The sequence below is a fragment of the Sebastes umbrosus genome, chromosome 6 (genome assembly GCF_015220745.1).
Source record: "Sebastes umbrosus isolate fSebUmb1 chromosome 6, fSebUmb1.pri, whole genome shotgun sequence".
In the NCBI taxonomy this organism is placed as follows: Eukaryota; Metazoa; Chordata; class Actinopteri; order Perciformes; family Sebastidae; genus Sebastes; species Sebastes umbrosus.
In genome coordinates this window covers 10,497,715-10,519,429 of record NC_051274.1, presented here as the reverse complement: position 1 = coordinate 10,519,429, position 21,715 = coordinate 10,497,715, and the positions used below count along the sequence as shown (strand labels likewise).

At 41.0% G+C, this 21,715-nt stretch overlaps 1 protein-coding gene and 1 long non-coding RNA gene across 2 annotated transcripts; one reads left to right on the top strand and one right to left on the bottom strand.

Annotated features, from left to right (window-relative positions):
• Window positions 1–262: 262 nt before the first annotated feature.
• Window positions 263–20,706, bottom strand: c1qtnf12 (C1q and TNF related 12). Its single transcript, XM_037771938.1, has 8 exons — window positions 19,141–20,706; window positions 6,558–6,662; window positions 6,268–6,379; window positions 5,884–6,068; window positions 4,621–4,729; window positions 3,935–4,028; window positions 1,255–1,333; window positions 263–1,163 (listed from the first exon to the last, which is right to left on the bottom strand). The coding sequence occupies exons 1-8, from the start codon at window positions 19,318–19,320 to the stop codon at window positions 1,065–1,067; spliced, it is 963 nt and encodes a 320-aa protein (XP_037627866.1). The 5' UTR covers window positions 19,321–20,706; the 3' UTR covers window positions 263–1,064.
• LOC119489475 lies at window positions 9,204–14,568 on the top strand. The gene is made up of 2 exons (XR_005207184.1): window positions 9,204–9,432; window positions 14,355–14,568. It is a non-coding gene; the product is annotated as an uncharacterized LOC119489475 (long non-coding RNA).
• Window positions 20,707–21,715: the final 1,009 nt, after the last annotated feature.

The window sequence follows — 21,715 nt, the reverse complement described above, 5'->3', positions numbered from 1 at the left end:
GCAAACAAACGTTTATGACACTAACATGTTTTGTTCAGCGAGATAATCTTCACAAATGAACACCACTTTTCTGATTTTTGAAGCTTGAATGCAATCGGCAGAAGAAAAAGCTAACTTTATCGCTATGCTATAAACAAACTACTCCACAGTCGCATGAGCGTGAGTATAAAGAATGAAGCTGTAAAGGTGGACGTGTCATTTAGCCACTTGTTAGCAACCGCCTTTTTTAAGACACATAAATGCTTCAAAATTCATGAGTGGGATATTTACTGATTTTATATTGAACAAAACGTCAAAATCTTGTGTTAACCACAGACCTTATTTCAGGCATCCAGCTAAAAACCCATTGACGTCCAGACAAGGGAACCGGAAATGCAAAAATTCTAACTCTTTTCCAGGTTTTGGGACTAATTCCTGAAGCACTCCATAGTTATGTTACAAAACATGCAATTACATATAAAAGATAAGATCATGTGAGGCCTTATTCTGTCTATTGAGCATGTTTCCATTGTCCAGTGTACTCACAGTCTATGTACCATATAACATATATAAATGTGAGATTTAATCCATGATAAAATATAGCTATAGTTCATGAGTGTGTACATAACAGATCATGTAGACAAAAAAACATTAACATGTCAATATACATTAAATGCACAAATGTACTTTCTCGTGTTCCCTAGCGCTTCCAACATCTATCCAGAGAACATTAAAAAACTGATATTTTTGGTTTACCGCAAAGGTCTTCAACATCCACGAAAAATATACTGTAACAGACGTATTCACTGCTTTATTTTATTGGTGAAGCAACAGGCATCCAAGTTCCTCAGGGAAGTGGCAGTGATGCACTGTGAAAAACAAACTCAGTCCTTGAGTTCCTCACACTGTCCTTTCACCATCTGACAAGCAGTCAAGTCCATGTCAGCTTCACTTCCTTCCTTCAAACCTCCCCTGTGGTTTGGTACTGTGTGATGGTGCTCATAAGCAGTCCGTTAAAAAAGAAAACTCAGAAAGAAATCGGCAGCAGTGGATAGCTTCGATGAAGCCCTGTTCATGTTGTGAGGCTATACGCCAAGCAGCATGCCCATAAAATCGGAACCGTTCTGTATTGTGATGGAAGCGCCTGCTGCGTTATCCACAAATATGGAGGTGTACTGCCCAACCTGAAGAGGAAAACACACAACTTTGATGCAGGAAATATTTTGCACAAATACAGATATTTAATGTTTGTGTGTTTCTTAGTGTGCTGCTCACCTGTAGCTCCAGCAGCCCCTGCACGCTGACAGTGAATATCTTGCTGTTACTTTCTAATCCAACAATCATCTCCAGGGAGCTGCAATCATATTTAAAAAGAAAAGATAGAAGAGAGAAAATTTGAATAAATATTGTTTTCAACAATTTGTGTCAAATTTGCATTCTTTAAGACCTCGTTAAAGTGCAAAATGCCTTATTTTAAAGGGGCCGTTCGATATTTTGAGAAATGTTTGCTTTCTTACTGAGAGTTAGATAAGAAGAATATTGATACCACTCTCATGTATATATACGGATGCTAACACCAGCAGCTGGCCAAATTAGCTTAGCACAAAGACAGGAAAAAGGGGGAAACGGCTAGCCTGGCTCAGTCTAAATCTGCGTACCAGCACCTTAACCTCACTAATTATCACTTTATATCTCGTTTGTTTAATTCGTACGAAAAACAAAGTGTAAAAACAACACTTTTACCACATACAACCCTGTGGGATTTTGTTACATTTGGACAGAGCCACGCTATCTGCTTCCTCCTGTTTCCAGTCTTTACTATTCTACACGACAATCAAGACGATTTTGGGCCCGATTCCCACCTCCCGACAATTGTCAACAAAGCCCCGATTTTTTGATGGTTCTAAAGATTATCTTTCCAGATACTCCTGTGGTGTGAGGTATCTTAAGAGCGTTTCTTACATCCCCCATTCGGCACATGTTCAATATTTACGATCGGATATCCTATTGCGTGTGGTGAACCCCGAGGACAGCCGATGATGCAGTCACGTTGGAAAGAACAATAGCTAATTGAGAACCAAGCTGTCTGAAACGAAAGGACAACCACTGGCGTCATGGCGGCTGCGGCTAATGCAAAACGCGAGGGATGAAGTAGTAGTAAGATGGACCTCAGAAATGGAGGACCAACTTGTTGGTTTGTGGCAACACCACAAGTGTTTATTTAACGTGTCTCCATGACTTCATCCCTCGATCCTTTGTCAATTTTCAGTACAAAGTAGTGCAAAAATATTGTACCCTTTATTTTGCTTTAATTTCATTCACGGAAATAAAAACAAGTGATTGGCTGATAACACCACCTCTGGGTTGTAACACTAACATCGCTAATTCTTCCTGTCCATCGTCTGCCATGTTTGTTCACACTAAAGTCACGTTTGATCGCGAGAGATTTTGCGAGATTTTCTTTTTTTTTTTTAGTTGGGACTCTTGTTGTTGATGAATGAATCTGTTTGTGTGTGATGTGCTGTTTTGGCCAAATTGTTGTTCACCACCCACAATAGGAACAAAACTATTCAACTGAACATAACATGTCGTTGTGTGGGGTCTCTCACATTTTCAACATCTGTTAAGATTTGAAGAATCTTTTCGTGTGGGCCAGCCTTAAGCTAAATAGATACAATTGGTAGCTTCACAGGAAGCATACAATCATGACAGTGGTATCGATCTTCTCATCTAACACTAAGCTAGAAAGAGAATAACCTCATTTCCCAAAATGTCAAACTTTTTCTTTAACAACTCCGTGCCCTCAGAGTCTATAGATGGTTGTAACATCGCTGCAGGCTTTAACCACACAGTGAGAGCACTGGCTCCTGTTAAGTGGAAAATGCTACATTTTTATGGCAAATCAATCATGTTTGTCTTCACTCCAACTGCCATCACAATGAGCCTCATTTCACATTCTCTGCATTTTCATGTGTGGGAGGGCGAGACTGGCTGGGGCTTTGGCTCGAAAAAAAAGCTAAAGCCAAGGACTCTTTTGGGTTAGGTAACCCATCATAATAATATTATTTATACGTTCCCCTCATTGTACCAAGCTAGAGGGGAGGCTGCGGAGCTCTGCACAGTCCGGGGCAGACTTTAGGGAGCAATTCATTTCTGCACTTTTCACTGACTTTATGTAAATAGAAATTTTGAAATGTTGGAAAGAACTCAGAACATTCCACAACTGGATTTGTAAATTTTTCGCCATGTAGAAAACGCTGCATCAAATACTTCATTATCTGTCTCCCACGTCCCAAACAAGGGCATTTCACTGCTGTGCTGCTGCATATAACAGGCTGCCTGAAGTGTCAAAGGTGAGTCTATAAAGATTAGTTAGGCGACAGGGACGAGAGCTCCAAGTGAGAGGACATTTCCTTTAAGAGACCTGCTCTGCTTTTATACAGGAAATGCCAAACTGGTTCCACACAAACTGTAACAGACAACACCTTTAACAGCTCATAAATTCTGGTGACAGTTAAGGCAGCATTAAACACCAATAAAATACCACTGTTACACAGGGAAAGTAAACAATTTGTCCAAACAAGAACGTCAAGAATGCGAAGTGTGGTTGTTGCGGTCAGATTAGTTACTTCCCGAGATCAATTTTATGAACTTTTAGTGGTGGTATGACTGACCAGCATGTGTTTTAGCCATAACAAATGAAAACCACGTGGATACAATCTGTTGAGGTAACAAAGAGTGTTAAGTAGAAATGATGGCGTTTACACAAGCACTAGTATTGTTGTTATGATCAGGTTCTTGGTTATGTTTCAGAAACCTGGCCTTTTCCCGGATTTGAGAGCCTGGATATGCTACCTGGAGTTCTCCAATAGAAATCAGGAGTCAAAACCAGTATAAGACTCAAAACTGGGATACTAGGGCGCAAAATACAGAATACAGAATACAGAATACCTACGTGTATCGGTGGCAGAGCGATTCAATGCAGATCAGCACCCGAACATTATCCCTGGCCTTGAGTTGACTCTTACTCCTCTTCACCTCATTGTGGTCTGTAAGGAGGAAAAATTTTCACAATCACATGAAGATACTGACTCACGCATCGCTCACAAATATTCATTCCTCGCTCACTAAAGCCCCTCCCCTGAACAGGGATTGTCCAATAAGAGTTTAGATGGTGGTGCATTTTTTTAGCCTTTCCAAAACCAAAAACACCAGAGCAAAAGAGTAAGGAATGGATTTAACTGTGTTTATATGCTCTAACATAAGCTTAGTTTGCATATCCAGCTAACTAGCTTGCTTCCTGCAGTAATAACCTTATCTGCTAATACTGCATTAGTAACCTGAGTTAGTGTTACGTTTACCAAGCACATCGGTTAGTCCTCATCCTTAAAGCCTTTTCTCTTGTAACATTAAAAATTAAAATACGAACAAGTGTGTATTAAGCTAAGCAACCAGAGTTATATTAGAACAAACTAGTCTGATCTTTCACTTTTTCCATATCATACGTACAATACTAGGCTTTACTAGCTCTACACTGTAATACAAGAACAGTGCCGTTTCTTTATTTCCATATCGTCTAAATGAATGATCAATGGGTGAAGGTATTGCCTGGGACATGCAGCTTCAGTGACTGTGATTTACCAATGTGGACATTAGCAGAGAACTGGTAGATCCCAGTGATGGGAGCTGTGAATCTCCCGGTTGACTGGTCCATTCCTGACCCTCTGAGGAAGGCCCCTTTAGCCGGTGGCTGAAAGCACAGAAACATTGAATTAATATGTTTACATTTTAGATCGATAATGCATCGGCTTATCTCCTGGTATTGCTGCTTGCAGCATTGTCGTTGATGTGCCCATTTGGAGCGCGTGGCCATTTGGAACGCGTGGCCATTCGGAGCGCGTGGCCATTCAGAGTGCATTGCCGTTCGGAGCGGGACGATGGCTTGGCCCCCAGAAGTGCTGTTTGCAGCATTGTTAATAACCACTCATTGCTTGTTGACTCCAGGGAAGTGAAGAAGAACTTGGTTGTAACGTTTTTCTATCCCGCGTCCAGCAGCAAAAGTAAACTGTAGTCAATGCGCTGCGGTGTCTTGCATGTCCAAATTGCACCAAATTCAACAATGCACTCCCTTGGGTCCCCAGCAATACCCCCAACAAGTGTGAAGTAGATCAGATGAACAGTTCTCGAGATATGCAAAGGACACACAGACAGAGATTCCAATGTTGATTGAAATTCAAATGATCTACAATCCTGAGAACATTTACACATTTACATACACAATTTAATTTTAATCCTTTGCCTCCTTGTGTCCTCCTTCATTGTCTTTCTCTTTACTTCTGACTCTGCAAAAACACGTAAAATATCCTTTCCAAAGCCATAGCTAACACGCCTATTCTTACATAGTGCTGTGTTAGCATGTTAAATAGTTCGGCAAAGCTTAATCCTCCCTCCTCCAGCCTCGTCAGCCCATCCCAACATGGCATAGTTCTTCCACTACAGCATGCTGTTTCAAACAGTGTTTATTTCTGTCCTCTCCACACTTTATTCCAAGTCAGAGACAGAGTGCCTTTTGTACGCCGCCCAGAGAGTGATGTGTAGAATTGAAAAAGTAGATATTTTTGACCAAAGAGCCAGTCTGAGTCTCGGAGTGGCAGTGCATGCTTTGCCAGTGCCAGTTACCAGTGAGGGGATGATCCTCTCGTAATTCCCCCACATGCAAACTAAGCGATGATTACCAAACACTCGCTCTTTCAAACACAGTTAAGACAGGGGAGCAAATAGGTCAGAAACAAAGTGTGTAACCATGCAGAGGAGGATTAGCCAAAACGATTCTTTTTCAGCCATGCAAAGTTGAGCGCGGCTGAACAAGTTCATAAACATTTACTTGGTTTCAAACAAACATACTGTCTGAAAGTTCTGGAGCTCCACCAGAGTCTTCTTGTCGACCACCACAGGTCCTTTGAGCTTGCAGTGGAAAGCCTCCTCTATTCGCCGGTAGGAGGTCATCCCCTCCAGGGTGAGGAGAGCTGTAGGTAACTGGCTGGGGCTGGTCTGTCTGTCCAGTGCTGCTGCTCTCCTCTCCGTAGCCTCTGACAGAAACACATCCAGAATGAGTTAACATCGATTTTTAAACTCTTTAGATTCTTTCATGATAATGTGATGAAATATAATATTGTGAACATAAAATTGTGCATATCCAAATGTTTCCTGTAGCTGTAGGTTATCTCTGCAAAATTAAGGAATGACGAATTGAAATGTGTCTGGGCTTGAAAATCAACACGGTTCTACCTTTAATCATGTCTTTGAACTCCTGGAGAAGAACGTCCTGGGTCACTTCAGCTCCAGGAGAGCCAGGAGGTCCCTGTGGGCCAGGAGGACCTGGGGGACCAGGTGGGCCCGGCTAGTGGCGGAAAGATGTACAAAACATTGTCATGCATCAAACATGATCTGAAAATCATTATGTAGGTTTGTCTTATTCATCAATTACTGTAGTACATAGGAAAATGTATCAATCCTTATCTACAAGTACAATGTTTGAAAAACTGCAAGACACACAGTCTAGTATCTACTGGGTTTACCAGAGGTCGTTTGCGTTTGCGACACTTTCCAGGAAAGTTGCCAACTGGTCTTTTGACAAAGTCCATCCATGATCCCAGCGGATCCACTCTCTGGTTGTCCGTAATCTGCAGCAGAAACAAAGACACAAAGAAGTAATTAATTAATAGGCCATTATGAGTAGGCTTATTAAAAGGCGGGTCCCTTATGCTTTTTTCTTTTTTTTTTTTAGGTTTTTATATCATTTAGTTTCCCAGTGGTGTTGCTTATGAATTCAAAGCCGAGCATTCAAATGTAGGGTAAAGTATGTATGTTTTAGCACCAAAATGCTATTTTTCCAAGCCCTTCTAAAAACGTTTTCCCACGTGACCTGACATAAGTTTCTGCATAATGCTGCTACTAAATATACAGTATATATACAGCCTTATAGTCAGTGTATTAAAGTTACATACAGTAACTTAGATGGCGGTCGGCACGCTCCCAGTTTGGAGAAGCAGACAGGAGTACCGGCACAGAAGCAAAGTAATGTACTGCTGTGTGGACGCCATGTTAGTTCAGAACCGAAAGTCACACAAGAACGCAAACAAACTAACCGATCGATGCAGCGGTAGAGCAGCAACTCACGTGTTCTGCGTGGTAAAATTATCGTTTTTGCTTCTTTTTTTAGGTGGCTAAAATACTTTTTGTTTTGCTGCTCCCGTCCACAGCCACTTCACCTCTCCGTCAGACAACCCTTTCCGACGTGGAACTGAAGCCGTTATAACGCTCTCTTCAAAGGCACCAGACTACATTCACAGAAGCAGTAATTTTAAAACTCAGAACACGGTAGCATACATACAACCCCACTTCAGAAAATCCAAACCAACCCTTTCAGGTATTTCCAAACTTAGCACATCTAACTTTGACTCAGCTAGTGCTAGCGTTCACATTATTCAATTAGCTTTGATTAGCTTACTTTGGTAACCTACGTCACTGGTTTTTGCAACGGTTGAGTGGGCGTTTGCATTTAAACAAAACGGAACAGAACGCAGATGGACCCGCCCTTTAACCAAGGATATCAAGGAAAATTACAGTATCATCAATAATGATGTGGTGAAGTGATGGCATTCATTTCTATAGTACATTTCATACAAAGTGTGTTGTAAATTGCATTAAAAAAAATAAAACAGGGTAAAAGAACAACATATATACATTGTTCAATATAGGAAAGGAAGATTTTAATAACAAGGAACATTTTTCACAGACGCAGACTTTGCTCTGTAGCCACCACACTGTTCTCGTTCAATAATTACAGCCTTTAAAAAGTGCTATTTACCAGATTAATTATATGTTTTATTTCTAAATAATGTTGCCCAAATGAGGCATGATGCAAAGGAGGGTACCTACAGAACTAAATCCAATGAGTCATTATTTCTCCCTTGAAAACCATCATTGGAAAATCTTGCCCTAAGATACAATTAAATGGTGCCAGACACCAAGGAAGGTCACACAGGGAAACCTCTTTCTTTCTGTCTCTCCTGCCCAGTCTACCGCAATTCCTAAAAAGAGGCTTTTTTTTTTTTTTTTTTTTTTTAAATGTACCATCTAAGTTTAGCCACCATTCTTCTCTGAAAACTTCACCTTATGCTTATTTTTTCATTCCAGATAATTCACTCAGGTGCCACGTCAGTTCTTATTTGCCCAATGTGCTTGGATGAATGTAAACAAACCTTGATTTCTTTTTCAGCACATGAAAATTTCCATGAGCGCTCTGGTGAAAAATGAGTCTGCCCCGTGTACGTGTGATGTAGATTCTGTGGATTGCAGACCTCAATTACTGTAGTTTATAACAACATGTCAAAATGGCCAACACTTTCTCCGTCACCATAAGACATACTAGTACTTTCTTTTATTAATACTGCTCGTTTGAGTAATGTAATGATGGAAAATTTAATAAACCAGATAACAAATGTATATACAGTATGTATACCAGGGCGAGTCATGATTTAAGATTGTTAGTCTGTTTCCTACTGAAAGATTTTCTTATCTGAAATAACTCATTTATAATGAATTACTGTGTAGGAGACTGGGATCTGTTAGGGAGATAAGAAACACAGTCCAAGAAGACCTCTGGAAGCAGCATTTTTATAATTCACAATGCTACAACTGGTGTGTTTTCATTTTGCTAAAATGTGAAGCTGAAAGAATTCCAGCTTGAATCTTACCCTAACCCTTCCCCAAATGTCAAGTGCCTTCAGTCGAGATAGAAGAGGAGATAAAGACGAGTCATGGAGGTGAGCTGCCTGAAATGGAATTTGTTTAGGCTTGGCAGCGGGACACGGATCACTTATCTACAAAACCAACATGACCCCTTCTTCACTGTTAAAGACTTGCCTCTAGTTCCACCACAACAAAGTTACTCCTTGTTTGTCTTTTCAATATACTGGAATATTTTTTTATATATTTGGGATTAGCAGCAGCCTCTCTCTCTCCCTCTCCCTCTCTCTCTGACTTTTTCTCTCTGACAGCAGACAAAATAAACAACTTAATAGGCGCTGCGCCGGCTGCGTGTTGGATCGCTCTGTGTTTTTGTTGTGATTTTGAGGTTTGGAAAGAGATAAAAGCAAGACTGATTTGGTCAAGACAAGAATACTTTTACACTACTCAATAGTGTTTCCATAAGACTGGGAGCCTGTTGGATAAACTGCTTTTTCCTTTGACATGTCAAATTTTCATAGTCATTAACATACCAGTGCTGTAAGAGTTATAGGATTAGTTTGATATTTTGAGAAATACTTCAATTTACAATACTGTAACTGTTTTGGCGACTTGGGACCAGCGGAAACACGTTGGTATGGGGAAGCTGTTTGCAAACAGTTGCATTCATTTGAAGTTGTGTTTTCTGGCCACCGGATGAATGTAAGTCCAATATTCCTTCTCTTTTGGCTCTGATTTGGTCTCCACCAACTCCTAATGAAAATATCTGTTTACTTAGCTGCTAAATGGTGTTAAAAGCTGCTTTAGATGAGAAGATCGATACCACTGTCATATCTGTCAGTTCGATATGAAGCTATTAGCTAGCAGCTAGTTAGCTTAGCTTAGCATAAAGACTGGAAGGAAGGGGGGGCAGCTTGCCTGGCAAAAGGTAACAAAATCTGCCTACCAGCACCTCTAAAGCTCCCTGAATTGTTTATTTCTTAATCTGTACAAAAACTGAAACTGTTAGCAAATGGTTGCTTATTTACACATCCAGCAGTTACCGATAAACATTATCATTCATTTGAAGTTGTGTTTCTGGCCACCTGATGAATGTAAGTCCAATATTCACTCTCTCTTGGCTCCGATTTGGTCTCCACCAACTCCAGATGAAAATTTGTGTCTCTTTAGCTGCTAAATTATGTTAAAAGCTGCTTTAGATGATAATACCACTCTCATATCTGTCTGTTCAATATGAACAGCTAGTTCGCTTAGCTTAGCATAAAGACTGGAAACCGGGGGGGGGACAGCTAGCCTGGCTCTGTTATAGGTAACAAAATCTGCCTACCAGCACCTCTAAAGTTCACTGAACTGTGTTTATTTCTTAAATCTGTACAAAAACTGAAGTGTAAAAAGAACACGTTGTGGTTTTACGAGGGTTATGTTTGGGACTATTTCTTGGCTGGGAGCAGTGACTTCCCAGAGTTCATGTCAACATCCAAGTCATAATTACAAGTGCCTGAAAATCAAGCCAACACGGATGCCTCACATCAGCCAAAGAGCGTTGTTCAATGTAAACTCAAATATAATAGAGTTATATTGTCAATGTGCTTTATTTCTATTGCTCACACAACCAGCTCTGTAATCATACAAGTGTTGAGTTGTCAGATGACATGAAAGCTGGCAATAACCTCCAGTAAAATCAAAACACTGTTTTTACACTTTGGTTTTTGTACCGATCAAACAAACAAGATATAACATGTTAATTAGTGAGACTTAGATGTGCATTTACATTTTCTTACCTTTGGAAGGAGCCTGATTGCCTGCTTCCTCGTTTCCAGACTTTGTGTTAAGCTAACCAGCAGCTAGCTGTAGCTTTGTATTTACCGCACAAACATGACCTTTTTCAAAATGTCAAATTATTCCTTTAACATACCAATCCTGTAAGCCACAAACAAATATTAACACGTTGACGACTGGGGGCTGGGGTGGTTCTGGGGGTGTACTGGTATTCCCTGCCTGTGGCAGTTTGAGTATATTTCCACTGGAATTGATTGTAAAACTGTGAATCATCACCTCAGACAGCTCAGTATGATATAAAAAGACACCCACCCAATTATGAGAGTCAGTGGGTGCTAATTCTAAGAAAAGTCGAAGCTCCACATTTGTTCTTGTGTTTATCTCAGTGTCATAGATCATCGTCTTGCTTTTCCAGGGATATGAAACAGTGCAGGTTGGCCCACACATGTGACTTGTAATTATACATCTTAGCCATTCCCTACATAATAATAAAAAAAAGACGCATATCATTGCCAGGAAATCAGCCATACTCTGAGCTTGTTATCCTCTTTAACACACGCCATTGTAATTAAACCATTAAAACCTTGCCCCCGAGGATTTTCTGTGCTCAAGGAAGAAAGGCTATGACCAAGGTAATTATTACCTTCATTTCTGAGCTAAAAAATAACAGCAAATCACTGTATAAATAATCTAATCATCAGCTTAAGGAATGCTCAACTCTTTCCATTAAACAGATTGTGTTTTTATTTTAAGCATGTGCACTGTCAGAGCGTAACATACACTACATAGTGACAGCTGGGATGGCTCACACCACTTGCCAAAAGAAAATCTGATTCATTGTAAGCAGGTGAGTCTCTGTCTGGACTGAGAACATCAAAGACTCCACACATGCAGCAGACATGAAAACCATATTGCTTGATGACACTGAAAGATCTGTCAGAAGCGTTCAATCTCTCACTCGCTGCTATTGACTGTGGCGTAAAGTAAACTACGGATTCCCTCGCATAGCTCTGTATCAGCACGTACAACTGGTGAACAAAGTGGGGAGGGTGCAGATCCAAGCTATCAGTCTGAGAGCTGATGAAGAACACCAGGGCTCTGGCTTTGATCACCGCTGAAGTGCGAGTGCCTCAAAGTGGCCTCGTCTGTCAGCAGGTGTGAGCGCACGCCTTTTCCAGCACGGACCAAGAGAATGTGTCAGGTATTCTGTCTAAAGGTGAGAAACTTTAAATCTTCTAGACAGTGTTTATCCTCGTTGATGGGGCTCTAAATCATGACACATTACCGAGGCTAAGAATGGGACGCATTGTGTCCAGGGTTTGGAAGAAGTTTTCACATCCTAGTAAGTACAAGTACCAACACAACAATGTAGAGATATTCCATTACGTGTAAAAGCCCAGAAATTCAATGTTTTACATGAGTAAGAGTACAGAAGTATTATCAGCAAAATGTACTTAAGTTAAAGCAAAAAACTTGTCTATAAATGTTGATTATACAATGCAATGGCTATAGAATAATGACACCATCGGCATTTAGATTCTATATTATATATAGATTCTGGTTCCCTATGCAATAGAGTGCTGCAGGAATGAATCCTAAAACCCGGGAATGAGTTAGCATTTTTGCACTTCTGGTTCCCTCGTCTGGAAGTTAATAGTTTTTTTGAATGGGTTTTTAATTAGATGCTTGAAATAAGGTCTGTGGTTAACACAAGCTTAAAAGATTTTAACATTAAATACAAAAAATACATCAATAAATACCCCACACGTGTTGTTTGATTCTTTTATGTGTCCTAAACAAGGCGGTTCTAAATAAGACTACAAAACGCCATCACGCCGATTCGTCCGCCTTTACAGCCTCGTTGAAAATCATGAAAATGGTGTTCATTTGTGAAGATTATCTTGCTGAACAAAACATGCAAGTATCATAACTTTGTTTACCACAGAGCTTATTTTCTGCAATAATCCAAAGGAAAAGATTCTATTGGCTTTTTGTTGAGGGAACCGGAGCGATGCTAACTTCCGGGATGGCCTACAAGAATATGTCATCCATGCAGCACTCTATTCTGTTTGCCACCGTGTACGATCTCTAGGGAAAGTAAAGGCTCGATTTATGGCACAAAAGGAAGTTCATCAATCATTGTGCAACCAAAACACGAAGAGCGCTTTTGTTTTCTCGCTAGCTATCAGTAGCTATCCCCAGTTACCAAGAGTATCAATCTAAGTTCTTTGCAGTTACTATCCCCAGGAGCAGAAATGGTGGACGGTGGAATAACCAAAGCAGCTGTGGAAAGCAAAAGGCAGTGTGTCCTGTGTTGTTGGTAGTTGCTAGGCTCCGAGAAAAAACGGAAAGCGATCCGGTCGTCTTTGCGACATCAACGCCAAAAATAATACCACTTGGAAACACAAGGGGTGGCATTTTACTGTTCTAGCTGGGTGAGGGGGAATTAGATTTAAAGGATTTAATTTGACATTTTGTGAAATGCACATTCGTTTTCTGGCAGACAGATATATGAGAACGAAAGACAGCTGTTTCCCCGTTTCCAGTCTTTATGCTAAGCTAACAGACTGCTAGTTGGAGCCTTATATTGAACGGACAGATATTAGAGTGGTATCTATGTTCTTGTTGAAAAATCCCAGCCACAAATCAAATAAGTGTATTTCCCAAAATGTCAAACTATTCCTTTAACTTCTGTGTTAAGTAGTTTAGTCCAGAGGCTCCCAACCTGGGGGTCAGGTCCCTTCAAAGGGTCACAAGATAAATCTGAGGGGTCATGAGATGATTAATGGGGCAGAGGGAAAGAAAAAACAAAGTTCTGCACCACAAATTTGCATGCATTTTTGTACTTCTTATATTCGCTTTGTTGTGAAATATTGCATCATTTTACCTCTTTGGGGTTTGAACACTTATTTAAATCTGAGTAGTTTAGAGGAACTGCTCAGAGACATCTGAAACAGAACAAGGGACCTCAAGAAGATGTTACTTTATATAGGGTCATGAGCCAAAAAAGTTGGGAACCACTGGTTTAATCTGTAAATATGCATTGTATTTTATAGGCTTATTATATGCATTTTATGTAAAATAAAAAGTAACTAATGCTAAAAATAACTGTACCTGTCAGATAAACATAGTTCAGTAAGAAGTACTATATTTAACTCTGACATGTAGAGCGTTTGAAGTATAAAGTAGCATAAAATGAAAATAATCAAATACAAATACTAAAAATTGTACTTAAGTACAGTATTTGAGTAAATATACTGAGTTACTCTCCACTACTTTATTGTCTACCCATGGCATACAAAAGTGAGTTTGTTTTATTAGCCTACAGCAGTGAGTTTGGAGTTTTTTGGATCAATTAGTGAATCAGTTGTAATCATTGTTGATCATTCACTGAGGCCTCGTGAGATTTTATTACCCTGAAAAGAAAACTTTAGGTTTGCATGGATGATTCTTTTTACGTGCTCAGCTCTAAGTGTGTTTGTCATGTAGTTTGGGGAAAATTAGGTTGAATTTATTTGAAGCAATAAAACGGAAAATATTTCCCTGGGGCAGCATGCCACCAAAAACACAAACACAACTGTTAAAACATGTCTCTGGAGCTGCAACCAGATACTGAAACTCTACTCCATCCAGGCGGCTCCTGAATTCTTCCATGTGTAGAGTTGAACTTATCTTATTTTCTTTTAAGCGTTATCGGTTTCTCTACCTGTTTGCACACACTAGACGACATGAAACTTTTTGCTGCTGATAAAAAATGTGGCACGGGGTGGTTTGAGGTTGGACAGGATGATGGAGAGCCTTCTTTAATCCCTTGTTTTTACATCCCCGTACTGCTCCCTGTGCAGTCATCCATGCATGGGTGGACGGGCCCGACGCTGGGCCGATCCCACCCCGCGAGGCAGGGATCCCCAGGCTGTGTGGGACGAGGGGATCCTGTTAACCTGCGTGCATCCCAGTCGTCATGCATCCACCCCTGAGTTCCCCACCGCTGCACTTCACAGAAACAGATTGCCTTGAGGATTTATCGCCGAAGAGCTAAATACAGGCATGCAATGTTGACTCTGTTCTCGTCTCACTATGTTATTACTCAATTGGCGAGCACCGTGTCCATAACACAATTACTCTATCACACCATGAGCATGCTGTTATTAGTTCAACAAATGCTGTAGGAGCACTATTTGGAAGTGTAAATGAAATATAGCTATTATATAATAATATAGTTATACTGCCTGATTTTAACATCACTGTTGTCCCAACAAAGGTGTGTATACATTTATTATGCGTGAGAGAAAGTGAATAAATTTGTGTTTACGCTCAAGAGATCACCCAAGACAATCTTGGCTTCGTCTCGATATAAAAAAGCAATATAAGCTGAAAGAGACTTTGAACGCTGTGTGACATCTGTTTTGTGTACGAATTATAGCTTTGAAATTGGAGTGGGTGCTCATTTTCCCTGTGGTAGGTAAAATGAGCTGATGAAAAGCACCAGTGATCCAGATCCATCTCAGGTACACAGGTTTGCCCCGTGGCTCGACTGTGTGGGCAGAACGTTTCAGGTAAGAAGTCATTAGATCCTCCTCCTTTTATATGATTCCTTTGTGCCTGTGCATTATGTTACGTAAGTACAGAGTGTAAATGGTGCATTTTTTCTTTTATTACTTTTATTACGCAAGCAATTTGCCCTCTGTCGTGTTGCGTTACAATTTATAAGTGGTTGGAGGAATATGATAGGTGGTGACCAGGGTAAAGGGTATTAACTGAAACTGCAACACCGTTGTACACGTGTATTTTAAAAACAACATATAATAGATGCCAAAAGACATTTATTTTATAGTTCAACTTTTTGGGAAATACACTTATTTGCTCTCTTGCCAATAGTTGGATGAGAAGATCAGTACCACTGTCATGCTTGTAAATATGAAGCTAGCAGCAGATAGTTAGCTTAGCATAGCATAAAAACTGGAAACAGGAGCAGACAGCTAGCCTGGTTCTGTCTGAAGGTATCTAAATTTGTCTAGCAGCACCTCTAAAGCTCAGTAATTAACACGTTAATTCTCGTTTGTTTAATACGTGCAGAAACAGAAGCGTAAAAAAAACCCCCACGTTATTACGACCCATTTACTGCATATACCTCCCGGTTTTGTTATTTTCAGACAGAGCCAGGCTAGCTGTTTTCACCCGTTTCCAGTCTTTATGCTAAGCTAAGCATTTCCTGACTGTAGCTTCATATTTACTGTGCAGATAAGAAAGTTGTATTGTTTGTTCTCTGCAAGAAAGCGAGTAGGTGTATTTCCCAAAATATCAAACTACTCGTTTAATAGCAAATATTATTGTTTTTTGGTATTTATTGCTAACTTTATTGCAGGCCGGGGTGGGTAGGTGGGTAGGTGGGTCAAAAAACACAAGACTTTCACCGAGGAGACCGGTGTTCGTACCCCATGTGAAACAAGACATCAACGTTGAATTATTTGACACATAACTTCCGTACTTAAGTTACGCCACTTCTGAAGTTATTTCAACCTAAACTGCGATCTTTTCCTGAACCTAAGTAGTTTTGTTGCCTAAACCTAACAAAGTTGTTTCCTGTGAAGATGAAAGTTTATTTTGAAAAGACTGTAGTAATGTAACAAGGAGAAATTGACACGTGTTGCCGGACATTCGTAGGGAAACACACGAAAAATGAGGAATAAGTCTAAATCTTTTTGTAAGATATCATACGAACCGTTGTATGAGGATACGTGGAAATATTTAACATTGTCATCACTCTCTAATGCAGTATTATTGTGATTTTCTTTGTACAACTGCACATCATATGCATTTGCAGGGTAAGCCATCCTCCATTGTTAATAACAAAATAAAATGTAGACTAGTCAGTACTATAGTTGTTTTTACTTGAAGCCATAGCTGACTAAGTGATACTGTTAAGTGTAGCAATAATTCTGAAATCATGGTTTTAGAAACATGACCAGCGCATGATAAGTATCAGGCAAGATTAGAAGGATTTCTATAAATCTGGCATCAATCTGAAGCTATTATAAATGAAACTAAATCCAAATAAAACAGTCTCTCTATGTCTGCGTGGTGAAAACATAACACTGTGCGGTTTATTTTTACTTGCAGATTTCAGATGTAATGACAAAAGAGTTTATTATCTGTTTATTTTTTAACTCAATTTCAGATGACCTTTAATGTCAAATGACCTTTTTAGTCTTCCAACATGTTGAAAGCAGAGTTCACCATCATGCAACACAGACTATAGGTATTTCACATTATCAGTAGTGTATGAGAGGTGTGTGCTCTCACAGTGGCGCTGTTTCCTGTGGGACTCGGTCTTGTCTCTTACGTGCACGGTTGATCCAAAAGGTCCCACACACTGCTGCATTAATCATCACTGGGGATGAGAGAGAGGAAACAAAAACCCTCGCCTCGGGCTAAACCCAGCCATTACTCAACACGCCAGGCGTGATGTTTGACTTGACTCCCTCAATTACAGCCATCACGGATCCCTCACTGCTCTCAACAATGACAGATTCCTCTCATCTTTAGAGAGGAGAGCAATAAGGCTTACACACATGCACCTTTGACATATTGCTCAAAAATTGTACAACGTGATGGTTCACAGAGATGTTTGAAATGAACTTCAATTATCTCATTTTAAAAAAAAAACTCACAGCACAACTCCACACCTCACTATTGTGATCACTTTCAAATGGAAAATCTCCCGAGGAATGCAGAGTACAAGTGCCCGCTGCCAGCAGCCCACACACGGGAATGGTCAGATAGAAAGCGAATGCCATCATAAGAAAGTCTTTCCACTGTTTCCACAGGGCACAAGGGGAAAAACATGTAAATGTGGAGCGTAAATGTTTGGCTTGTTTGAGAACACAAATTTCTTGCCAAGACGGCTCCAATGGACGCGTTGTTTTCTCTGGGACCTAACAGATGTGTAATAGGATAAACTTACAAACTACCCAAGGAAAGCAAGTTTACCACTTTTCATGGTGTGTGGCATGCTTCTTTTTTTCTTTTCTTGAACAGAAACCCGGATAGGGTGGCACCAACAAATGAAACCTTGAATACAACCACTTCCACAGATGTCAAGCTCAAAGCTCAGGTTCTCATCAGAGGTGACAATGTTTGGCAAAGACACTATTTGGCATAACACTGCATCTTAAGAGTGATTATGTCATTACCCTCTGATTGTGGGAGATGAGATGAAAAGAATGTTAGAAGAGGGAGGCACAGGGGGCTAATCCTCACCGAGGTGTTCTCTTTCAGGACCCTTTCTATGGGGCTTTGTGAGGGGCTTACACGGCATGCTGCCCCAGATTTCGGGGCCGCACCGCCCCTATCGGATGTCCCAGACACAGCGGAGTCAGGCTAGGCCTGTGAATGACAGAATCAATGGGCTGGGAACAACATCGCCAAAAGGTCTTTAAATATCTGCCCACCTAACTTTCCCAGGAGTTACATCATGGCAGCGGGCCTATAAGGGACCTCGGGGGGAAACAGTGTTTGTGAAGACACTCGGCTCCCCGTGGGACGAGACAGAGGAGTGAAACCCCAGTGGGGTGCAATCTTCAGCAGGCTCGAGGGTTGACACAAGGTCATCCTTCATAGCCTCTGCTTTTACAGGGCAAACCAAGTCAAATAAACACCACCGGGCCACAACCACCTACAATGTGTTCTTAAAAGATACAAAGGAGACCTCACTGCTTGGTTTCAAGGAGGGGGAAAAAAGGCGGCGAAGGTTACGGTTAGGATTCCAGAGACTGGCAGGCTGGTAGGAGATGAAGGCTGGTATATAGGGCAGTGAGAGTTATATGAGAATGCCAACATAATGGGTGGGCTGAAAGCAAAACAAATAGCCTGTTGGAAAACCCTCCCAAATATGCAACACCAGCAATAAACCAATAAATAACAGAGTCAAGGGCCAACGGTTGCTCCTGAAAATTGAATTGTACCACTGTTATGCAGTTTTGCTGGTTTCTAATGAAAACATTGGTCTTCAGTTACAGATGATGAAGTTTTTTCACTTCTCGTCATAGAAACAATTCTCTCTAGAAAATAGCTACTATAAATGTTTTATTTTTCCTCTCCAGTTATTCTGTTTATAACTTAATTTCCTGCTGCAGAGACGACGTTATACGTATTTTATCTCACCTTATTGTATCTTATCTCATCTCCTTCATCCTGATACATGAAACTTTCCTAAATCCACATTTGTTCACTTAGGCTGGAAAATTGGTGGCAGACACCCGCAGCGCGCGCTAATTGATGCATTGATCAGCCTTTAGATGTCCACATTCCTGGCATACCTCCGGAAGACATCCATTTAGTGTTTCACACATTTTGGTCCATCTCACCGTCTGAAGCTTGACCTATTAGGGCACACCTGTCCTTGTCCTGGCTTCTACCTTTGCCACAATTTATTTGCCCTGCATATTTCATGTGCTGACAAGAAATCTGCACATATCTTACATATCTGCACGTTGACTTCAAATATCATTTTGCACTACTGTTGTTCTATATGCAATATCATCCTAAGGAAATAGCTCATGGATGTAATAAAATGTTAAAATAAAAAATAAAAATGAATGTCATTTCATTTTGACATTTAGAGAGTTTTACCTTGATGCTTCCACCGACCTCTTCGCTGTTGGAAATAGTAGCATTGAAGGTCTCTGTGTGTTGTGGGGTGGCCTCCTTCGGCCTCTTCCTCTCCTTCTTGGCATCCACCCCATCCAGAAGGACACACTGAGTCCAAAACACTGCAGCCACCACGACCAGAGGCCCAGCCCCACACCGCATCTTCACACAATTTCTCAATCAGCACCAGAATCCCTGCAGAAACAGCCTGGATCTTCTGTGGAGGACTGTGTGATTAGACAGAAAAACTTGAGGATGCCCACAAGGCTCACAAACACAAAGTCCCAACGGGGGGGTGGGGGGGAAGGAGACCGGAGGAATGCAGCTTCAGGGACTCCCTGTCCAAGACACTGTCAGACTGACTGCTGCCGCCGTTGCTCCCCTCTTGATGAGCTCTCAGCCAGAGCAACGTCGCAGGGGCACTGTTAACTCTAGCCAGAAAGCTAGGGAGGCTTACTCAACTATGAAATGTGTCAAGCAGAATGGTCCACGGGAATGACAGATCGGCGCAGATCTGACAGCAAATAAACCCATTAGTGAGATTTTTCACGCTTTCTGCTCTGTTGGTGGGTGAGGTGTAGAGGGGGTGGGTGAGGGGGGGGGGGGGGGGGGGGGAATACAGGGGGGCAAAAGAAGAGGCAGAGAGGAGGGGCGTCCAAAGCTGAGGGTGGGCTGTGGGGGCTAGAGATGGATAGCAATATTCTCTTTTCCCCCCCCACAACTCTCTCCTGCTGTTTCTCACACTGAGCCGTGGATCCAGTCTCCAGCAAAGTTGTGTGGTTGCTGGAAAAGCTGCAAGATCCACAAAAGTTGGGCTTTCATCAGAAGATGCAGTTCAGTGTTCAGATCAATCTGTCTGTGCACCCCGTGGGGGATGAAGAGAGAACAAAGCCCAAGAGGAGATGGATGAGGTCCAGTTTTGATCTTTTGCTCAGCCTTCTTCTTTTCTCCTCTCCGCTATCACAAAAACTTTACAGGTAGCTCTTCTGCTTCTGTCTGACACAACACAGGTGCTTCCCTGCTAACTCTCCCAACAAGTCCAAGACCACGTGCAAGTGTCACGTCAGAGAGCAGTGATTTGTTGTTGTGCGGTAGGTCCCCCTTTTGCTGTCGCACTCCCTGTCCCTCTGGTCTCAGTTGCTCCTTTGCTCTGACTGAGCTCACAGGAGGGCTCACAGTGAAGTTTTATCATCACCCTTTCTCCCTCCCGCTTCTCTTTCTCCCCCCTCTCTCTCTCCCTGTCTCTCTCTCACACTGTTTCTCTCTGTTTCTCTCCCTCTCCACTATTGGCAACCTTACTAGCTTATTCAGCTCTGTTTTATCTCATAGATGAAATGTTCAAGCTGAAGAGGTTCTTTGGCAGACAAGTCATGTGTGTGTGTGATGTGTATAAAGTTGTGTCTGTCTGAGAGTGTCTGTCATTTTGGCTCAATATTAGCCTACTCTACCAAAGCCCTGTGTTTACATCCAAGCGAGAAATAGAAATGTACTTTTTTTGTGACCTCAAGGCATTATCTTGTGTAATCTGCTGCTTGAAAACCTGCCAATGAACCCCTGACTGTGCCATTTACAACAGCGCGTACATGTTTGTTTTATTCTGTTCTGATGTTCAGGAGGTTTCTGAGTGCTGGAAAAGATTTGAATTAAGTACTTATATTTCAAGTGCTGTAAATTGCAGGTTTCAGTAAATAACATGTGCTTGATGTGAACAAATTATTGGTCTGGGTATTCCTACAATCAGCTCATTTGTCTAAAAGGAATTCAGCCCTCTCATACTCCTATTAGAATAAATAACATGTTAGCTACCAGATATTTTTTTTAACTTCACAACTTGCATGTTTAGACTGCTTTTTCCTCTACTTGATATTATTACATTTGAACACAGTGCCACCCAGAGGCAGCAGCATGCAGTACAAACAACTCACCAGTACCTTTCCAGTATGGCTCCATCCTAGTTCCTGTATACGTTGGCACGTCTGTCTGAAGACGTAGCAAGTAGCAGCAGCCAACAGCGTCAAGCTCACCACCAGGAAACACAACAAAACAGGATACTTGGCAAGTTTGCCTGACAAAATAAGAGAGAAATTCAGAATGCATTTATTAGAATAACAATAAACTGCCTTGCCTTGGCTGTGTATTCCCTGATTCGTATAATATATCCAAGCCCTGAGAATTCAGCATAATGTCTTTTCATGTAATACCATGCTTTTTTTTTTTTCTGTTTTTCCAACCCTTGGGGTCTGTGACCTGCTCCTGTTTGTCTTTGCTTTCATGTAATTTCTGTTTTTGTGTTGTAGTTTGATTTTGAAAATTCAATATTGTGGAGAAAAAAAAGATTAACAATAAAGAAGTTTAATATTTTTTTTCCGAACAATAAAACGATTGCATGTTTGCTTTTATAGCATGTGTGTGTGTGTTGTGTGCTGTTTTGCATCTCAGTTTGTCCCTACACTGTAAACAATTGCTGTTAATTTAAATCAGGATTTCAACAGTATTAACCTGTTATTGCTAAAAACAGTGCTTTACTGTTAATACAAAAGAAAACCTGTTAATTTAC

Bases quoted from the DNA above. Each gene is read 5' to 3' on its own strand.
- c1qtnf12 (XM_037771938.1), bottom strand. From the start codon at position 19,320: ATGCGGTGTGGGGCTGGGCCTCTGGTCGTGGTGGCTGCAGTGTTTTGG. The intron at 4,029-4,620 runs GTAAATCACAGT...TCCTCCTTACAG, and splicing joins CTCTGCTAATGTCCACATTG to ACCACAATGAGGTGAAGAGG. The intron at 1,164-1,254 runs GTGAGCAGCACA...TTTCCTCTTCAG, and splicing joins AGGGGCTGCTGGAGCTACAG to GTTGGGCAGTACACCTCCAT.